Below are 8,688 nucleotides of genomic sequence, written 5' to 3' on the forward strand. Positions count from 1 at the left end.
TCCCCCTCTTTTGTATAAAAGATTTATTAGGATGTGACAGAATTTTCTTGAGATAGGACATTGATTGTCCAGATATTCTTGGACTGAGAATTCAAACCATTGTCAACTTCCTGCAGGAGGATGCTGAGGTGACCAAAGCATTTGAAGAAGAAATAGAAACCCCACCAATAAGAAACATTCCTTCTCCTGGACAACTGGACCCAGACACTCGGATTCCTGTTGTAAATCTTGAAGATGGAACAAGGCTGGTGGGAGAAGATGCACCTAAAAACAAGGACTTGGTTGAATGGCTGAAGCTGCATCCTACTTACACTGTTGATATGCCAAGTTATGTACCAGTAAGTATTACTGAGTTTAGAATTGGCAGAACCCTCTCTGGGCTCATGTATTTTATTCCTGTCTGACCAGGAAACTCCCTGACAGCTGTTCTTTCAATGTTTCCTGATCCCTAACATTTTCCTGGTTTCTGTTGTATCTTCTACATAAAAGTAGCTAGCTGTCAGTCTACTCCTGAAGGTCAGCCTTACAGTTACTTGAAGATTTCTACTTTAAAAGAATTTGGTTTTCTAGGTGATCTCAGTATTACTGGACTAGCCAGACAAAGCCCTACCAGAATCCTATAAAGCTATTTCCGCTAGAGATTTAATCAGTTAATTTGGCTGAATGTTTTTTTGTTTTTGTTTTGTTTTTTAGTGGGATTTTTTGTTTTTTGGTTTTCTTTTTTTGTTTTTGCATTTCTGGGCTTTGAACTCAACCAATTTCCTTTAATAATACTTCAATACAGCCATAATTCTGTGTCCAGGCCAGCGTCAGACTGCTGTCCTATTATTTACACCTCTTATAACAGGTGTGAACTGCTGTGCAGAGTTCTGATTAGCTACTTTTTTTTGACGCTACTAACCCTTAATCCTTATATTAAATATTAGACAGTGTCTCCAGATAATTGTTCACATATCACTTGCTAACTAGCAAAACAAATCAGTTTTCTGTATTTATGTGACTGATATTTTTAAACTTTAATGAACATTATTAGGTTACCTCTCCTCATGGGCACAATTTTATTTCATAGATAGTAACTTTAGTGAACATAGAAGTAATATCTAGGAGTAAAATTACTATTAGAAAATGTTCTTTTAAGCTGGGTTCCACTGGCTCACACCTGTAATCCTAGCTACTCAAGAAGCTGAGATCTGAGGGTTGTGATTTGAAACCATCCAAGGCAGGAAAGTCCATGAAACACTTTTACATATGTATATATATATTTTTTAATTGTAAAGGTACTATACAGAGGAGTTACAGTTACATGAGTAAGGTAATGAGTACATTTCCTATTGAGCATAGTTACCCCCTCCTTTGTTTATCCCCTACCATCCCTTCCCTCCCTAACCCCCTCCCACACCTGAAGTTGTAAAGTTCGTTTTCAACATAGTGTCTTGTACATCTCATTGTTACAATGGGTCATCCTGTATCCCTATTTAAGCATTTTGTTATTTCCCTTCCCCTCCCCAAATTAGAAATATGTATATACAAGATACAGGGCACCAGAATCAAATACAGTAAAAACAGGGGTTACCTTGGGGGAAGAACATACCAAGGGGAAAAAAATCACATCATACATTATAAATACATTAAAAACAATAGTAACCCCTATCTGGGGTTCATTTCGCTTCACATCATCTTATATGGTCATATGTACATAGCTTTTGAGCTTTTCTGCTTGTTCTAGACATATATTAATTATTGCAAATAACAGAAACCATAGGACCTATATTTCTTTAGGCCTGGCTTACTTCACTTAATATAATTCTTTCCAAGTCTTTCCATTTCCTAACAAATGGGGTGATATCTTATCTTCAATTAACCACCAGAAAACCAGAAATAGTGCTGTGGCTCAAAAGTGGTAGAGTGCTAGCCTTGAGCAAAAAGCTTAAGGTACAGTACCCAGGCCCTGAGTTCAAGCCTCATGATAAAAAAGAAAAGAAAAGAAAATGTTCTTTTAAAAACATACCATGGGACTGGGAAGGTGGCTCAGTGGTAGAACGCTTGCCTTGCATGCATGAGGCACTGGGTTCGATTCCTCAACACCATATAAGCAGAAAAAGCCGGAAGTGGCACTGTGGCTCAAGTGGTAGAGTGCTAGCCTTGAGCTGAAGAGCTGAGGGACAGAGTTCAAGCCCCATAACCAGTGATCCCCCCCCAAAAAAAAATACCATGGCTAGGCTAAACATTTGAAGAAATTGTGTGTGTGTGTGTGTGTGTGTGTGTGTGTGTGTGTGTAAATATATGTAAATAAAATTTTGTTTTCCAAACTATGTGTTCCAGGCTGGCCTCAAACCTCACTTTTTTCCTGCCTCTGCCTACTGAGTAGAGGTTTTTTTGTTTGTTTGTTTGTTTTTATGTTGTTTTGGGGTTGTTGTAGTTGTCCTTATTTTGTTTTGTGCCAGTACTAGGGTTTGAACTCTAGGCTTTCTTTACACTTGGTAGTTCAGCTGGTGCTCTACCACTTGATCAAAAAAGCCTGGCTTTTTGTTCATTATTTGTGAAATGGACTTTCTCAGACTTTTCTGCCCTGGGCTGGCTTTGAGCTGTTATCCTCATCCTCTAGTGTGGCTAGGTGTGAGCTGCTGGCACCTGGCAAAATGTGGTTCTTGAATATGTGCAAATTATTGGCTACTATATTTGTTGTTTCCTTTGGTGGACTAGAGTTGGGAATCTTTCAAAGAAGAATGGGGTTTCCATTATTTCGAAATGATTCTTGAAGCCTTTTAATAATTGAAAGTAACTTGACCATTTTGTTTTTTCTTCTGCAGAAGAATGCAGATGTGCTGTTTTCCTCGTTTCAGAAACCGAAACAGAAACGACATAGATGTCGAAATCCTAATAAATTGGATATAAACACTTTGACAGGAGAAGAAAGAGTGCCTGTTGTTAATAAGCGAAATGGGAAGAAGGTAAGTAGTTGTTGGAAAAGGGACTTGATACTGTGGGATTTCTTACCGTAACCAGGAAAACGTGTTTTATTCTACCATTGCCAAAAGAAAAAAGAATCCTGTTTCTTAAGAGAATATATGTATGTGTGTATATAAAGATGGGAAAGGAAAGCAAAAACTGGAAGACTGGTTTTTATTTTGCATTGAGGTTTTTGTTGTTTTTGATGGTACTGAGAGTTTTATATCAGAGCCTATAGACTTGCTAGACAGGTGCACTTGAACCATGCCTCAAACTGTTTTAGTAGGGACTAAAGTTTTTGCCTGGATCAGCCTAGACAGTGATTCTCATATTTATACCTTCTATGTAACTAGGCTAACAAACATGATTGAGATGGGGGTCTTGCTTTTTTTTTCCCTCTTCCTTTTTGCCTTGGTGGTCCTTAAACCTCAATTCTCCTGCTTTCTTTCTCTAAGTAGCTGTAATTACAGATTGAACCACTGGTACCTGTCCAAGACTGGGGGGCTGGGGGTGTTTGCTTTATTTTGACTCATTCTGTAATTATTATGTGAACCACTGGTACCTGTCCAAGACGAGGCATTTCTTTGTTTTTGTTTTATTTTTACTCATTCATCTAATGCTTCTTCCCAGATGGGTGGAGCTATGGCACCTCCTATGAAGGATCTACCCAGGTGGCTGGAAGAAAATCCTGAATTTGCAGTTGCCCCAGACTGGACTGATATAGTTAAGCAGTCTGTAAGTACAGTTTTTGTCAAGAGAGGTATCCATGCACAACTGTTTGCCTGAGTTTTTATTTTCTGTTGGCCATGAATTATTCAGTTGTGAATTATTCTTAGCTTAAAAGAATTGACATAATACATCATTTCATACATCATTAATACATCATTTCTTACATCAATACATCATTAATTTGAAGTGAATTAATTTGTCAGCTCTAATTTAAAAGGATTGTACAAAAATACAGTCTTGAAGTGGACTTACTCCAGGTAAGCCTGTTTCACAGCTCATCTGTGGGATGAAATCTCTTCTGCTTGAGATCATTAATGTTATTAACTGTTATTTTAAAATGAAAATAATAGCAATTCTACCCACATTTTTTCCCAATGTTAATTTCTTTTTAAATTGACAAATTTATTAATGCTTATTGTTTTTATTGAAATGCTGATTGTTTTTCTTGCAGTTGTACAATAAAATTGAGGCCTTTCAGTGTATAGTTCTATCAGTCATAACACATAGGGTTTGTTGTTGTTGGTGGTGGTGGTGGTGGTGGTGGTGGTGGTGGTTGCGGGGACTTGGACACTCTGGGCCTGGGTGCTGTCCCTCAGCTCTTCAGCTCAAGGCAAGTGCTCTACCACTTGAGCCACAGCGCCACTTTCCGTTTTCTGGTGGTTTATTGGATATAAGAGTCTCAGGGACTTTCCTGCCCGGGCTGGCTTTGAACTGTGATCCTCAGATCTCAGCCCCCTGTGTAGCTAGGACTACAGGCATGAGCCACCAATGCCCGGCCAACACATAGTTTTATGAACTGACACTGTCATCAGAATAGAGTTCCATAACCCTTCTCCAGCTCAGACTCCCTTCTCCCCCTCCTCCATTTTCTTTGTTGGCCTTTCTTACCATCCCTATCCCAATGAGAGACATCCTAGATTTTTGTCAAGAAGGTTATGAAATATGTAACCTTCTAAGACAACTCCTTTTGCTCATCATGTCAGAATTCTTCCACAGGAAATGCAGCTCCACAGCTAGTTCCTTTCCCTGGCTGCCCAGGGCTCAGTGCTTCCATATGCCATCACCTATGGGTCTTTACCTGTGAAGGCCCTCTTGCGTTGTTTACATATGTTTGAGATGATGAGCAGAGCAGCTCTCAACATTTGTGTACAGGTGTTGGCGTAAGCATAACTTTATATTTCGTTATAGTACATACTGAAATGTAATTTTAATTGCATTTTTTATATTTTCCAGTTACCTTTTTCTATTTTGCTTACATTTGAACTATCCAAAAAATACAAACTATGTAAACTATTCTATGTTTATTATATAGCTCTTTCATTATACTGTTTTATCATTTTTCTGCCATATAAATCTTTTTTAAATTGAAAGCTATTTAATTGATAAATGAAAATTAGATGCACTTAATATGTGTAGTGTGGTGGTTTAGTATATGTATATATTATGTGCTGATTACCAGTCATAGCTGCTTTTTGATATATTACTTCTTAAGTTAGTCATGGATGCAGCTGTTTTGACATTTACCTCAATCTAGGAGTAACCTTGAACTTTTTTTTCTGCCATTCAGCAAGGTAATATAATGATTTAAAAAAAACAGAACTTTTGGTTTCCTAAGTTTCAACATTAAGCTTTTAGAATGGCAGTAATTAGTTGTGTATTTCTATTAAGAATGTTAATTTCCAGGTTATCACAAAGGCTATGTTGAAATGTTTTCTTCTACAGCCTGTATATCCATTATCTGCCTCTCCCTGTACTCTAGGGATTTGTTCCTGAGTCAATGTTTGACCGTCTTCTCACTGGACCTGTGGTGCGGGGAGAAGGAGCAAGCAGGAGAGGAAGAAGGCCCAAGAGTGAAATTGCTCGAGCAGCCGCAGCGGCTGCGGCTGTGGCCTCCACTTCAGGGATCAACCCTCTGTTGGTGAACAGCCTATTTGCTGGAATGGACCTGACAAGCCTTCAGAATCTCCAGAACCTCCAATCTCTCCAGCTGGCAGGCCTCATGGGCTTCCCTCCAGGACTGGCAACAGCTGCCACTGCCGGAGGCGACGCTAAGAACCCTGCTGCCGTGCTGCCCCTGATGCTGCCAGGAATGGCAGGCCTGCCCAACGTGTTTGGACTGGGCGGGCTGCTGAACAACCCCCTCTCAGCTGCTACTGGAAACACCACTACTGCTTCTAGTCAAGGAGAACCAGAAGACGGCACTTCAAAAGTGGAAGAGAAAGGAAACGAGAATGAGGACGAGAACAAAGACTCTGAGAAAAGCACAGATGCTGTTTCAGCTACTGACTCTGTGAATGGATCTGTTGGTGCTGCTACTGCCCCGGCTGGATTGCCCTCCAACCCACTAGCCTTCAACCCTTTCCTCCTGTCCACCATGGCCCCAGGCCTCTTCTACCCATCCATGTTTCTACCTCCAGGACTTGGGGGATTGACGCTGCCTGGGTTCCCAGCATTGGCCGGACTCCAGAATGCCGTGGGCTCCACTGAAGAAAAGGCTGCTGACAAGGCCGAGGGAGGCCCCTGTAAAGATGGAGGGAACCTCGACAGCAGTGATGCCGAGGAGAGCCTGGACAAGACTGCAGAGTCCTCCATCTTAGAAGATGAGACCGTGCAGGGCGAAGAGCTAGACTCACTGGATGGGGGGGATGACATAGAAAACAATGAACATGATGAATAACCAGTTCCAGTTAAAGTGTTCAAGACTTTTGACAAGTGGTAGTCCTACTGTTTACACTCACAGTTAATGTTCATACCTAGTTTTATAAGCTGTTCTGTAACATAGTGTAGCAAAAAGAAAAAGGAAAAAAAAAGTCCAAGTCATGTTATACAGGTGTGTCAAAAGGTATCTTGGTCATTAAGTATTGTGCAGTGCATTATTTATTATCCCTAGGAGAGATGAAATTTGAGAGGTGATCATGTCTTTTTAAGGAACTTACATAATGCTCTGCTTTTTTTTATTTTCTTTTGGTACCATTGGTATTATAATAAAGAGCAATTTGTAACTGAGTGGCACTAATGGAAGGAAGCGCTACTCAAAGGAAGTATGAAGTTATATATTTAATTTTTTAATTTTAACGTTTAATTTTTTTGCTGTGAAGGTCAAGATGAATTTTACCATACATATCATACTTGCTCATTCGTTCCCCTTTTTCACTGTATAGGGGTTCCCACACTTGTGCATATACACACATCCATACACTCTGACAATCTCCACGTTAGTGTGAACGTCTCTGTCCAGAGACGCAGCAATAAGAAGGCAGCTGTTGAATGTGAAGGGTCCCTTTGGAAAAATTAACCTACTGGGAGGGTTCTTGCCAGACAGAACTGCAGTTCCATTGTCTCGTGGTCTTGTAATGCACTGGTATAAACAAAATAAATAGAAGAAGAAATAAAGAGAAAGAAGTAAGAATCAGGTACCTTTTTTAAATTAAAGGACTTTGTTACTTTAGCCACAAAGCTAAAACAGCATTACCTCAGCTCTAAACTAGCCTTGAAGTTTACAGACATGACTTTGTAAATGTATTGTTTCTCTTTGTTGTGATGTCCTTTTATTTTTTTTCTTTGAAAACTGCTATCATGTAAGATAAAATGTAAATTGCTGCCAACTGTAGTAATGATGCTTTTAATAAAAGTGACCCATGATATGCAGACATGTAATTATAGAATGTAGTATGTAGGGGAACTGGTGTTCACTCTATTTTTTTGTATTCACAATAGATGCAGATACAGCATTTTGGCTTTTGAACAGTTTCTTGATATATACTCATACTAGATTAGCTCTTAGTAATACACTAAACTGTCTTCAAGACTAGTCAGGAAAAGAAACCTTGAACTACCTTGGCATATTTCTATGCTGGATGTCGCAACAGAAAAGCACACAAAAATCTATTACTCTCCAAAAGGGCATCTGAGACTAGGAATACTTAAAATGTGTGCGGCATGTGATAATGTGGTACACTGAAGAACAAAAGGGCAAAAGAAAAATGAGACTCTTATAGGCACGATATCTAGGTCATTTATCCTTGAATAATGGGTAGAAAACACAATGCTATAATGTCAAAAAGGGACAGAAAGGTGCTCTGATGTCATGAAGACCAGAGTTTGATGCCCAAAACCAGTGTGTGGAAAAAACCTATGTGGAACTCAAATGGACCCACTTAAGCACACACCACACACATATGCACACGCACATGCACACATATACATTCCCTCCCCCAATGCATACAGTCTAAAGCTCCTGACTGTAGATCTCTTAATCATCTTTGGCATTTGGAATAAAACATGAATTAGGATCTAGGTAAGTGCTGGTGGCCCATGCCTATAATCCTAGATATTCAAGAGGCTGAGATCTGAGGATTGCAGTTCAAAGCCAGTCAGGACAGACTGATTTGTAGCAAAAAGCCAGAAGTGCAGACATGGCTCAAGTTTTAGAGTGCCAGTCTGCAAAAAAAAACCAAGTGAGAGTGCCAAGCCATCTACTGTTTTCACCTTTCTGTGTCACCTGAACAAAACACAAAGCCACATTTCAGTCCAGCTTTAAAAAAATTTTTAAAAAAGGAGATGTAGATAAAGTTTTGTGGCCTTGGCTTCCCTCTCCATTCTCCCCCAGCACACACAGGCCATCCCCTCACCCAACATGCTATCGGACATGTTATAATGTAAAACTTTCAGACAATGAGGTTCGACTAATTTATATCCCAGGATGAAATATGCCCATTATGATTGTGAAAGGAACCACTTTGAGCCTCCACCCTCATGTAGATCTTGTTATCTTTTGAAAGTTTGCTGAAGTGTGCATTGGAAGGAAGTGCCTTAGAATGTCCTGAAATGCAATTCTTTGAACATGGAAAATGAAACTAGAACTGCACAAAACTTGGGAAATTTAAATATTTAAGTAACTGAAAGACTTTCGTAGGAGGAATCTGTTTAATAAAATGCATTATTAAAGGGTCTTTTCCTAAAATTCTTTATTTATTGGAAATTTTCCTGTAAGCTCTGTGAGTAGAGAAT

General features: G+C 39.4%; 1 protein-coding gene across 4 annotated transcripts in view; it reads left to right on the forward strand.

Annotated features, from left to right (window-relative positions):
* Chd7 (chromodomain helicase DNA binding protein 7) overlaps positions 1-8,078 on the forward strand; it is a 216,881-nt gene extending 208,803 nt beyond the window's left edge. For all 4 annotated transcript variants that reach the window (XM_069990780.1, XM_069990783.1, XM_069990781.1 and 1 more), the window contains exons 35-38: positions 117-338; positions 2,811-2,951; positions 3,580-3,684; positions 5,438-8,078. In XM_069990780.1, coding sequence (XP_069846881.1) covers positions 117-338; positions 2,811-2,951; positions 3,580-3,684; positions 5,438-6,355 — 1,386 coding nt within the window. In that variant the 3' untranslated portion in view covers positions 6,356-8,078. The remainder of the gene's footprint in view (positions 1-116; positions 339-2,810; positions 2,952-3,579; positions 3,685-5,437) is intronic.
* The last annotated feature ends 610 nt before the right edge of the window (positions 8,079-8,688 follow it).

The sequence above is a fragment of the Dipodomys merriami genome, unplaced genomic scaffold (assembly GCF_024711535.1).
Source record: "Dipodomys merriami isolate MVZ:Mamm:240054 unplaced genomic scaffold, mDipMer1.0.p SCAF_4, whole genome shotgun sequence".
NCBI lineage: Eukaryota > Metazoa > Chordata > Mammalia > Rodentia > Heteromyidae > Dipodomys > Dipodomys merriami.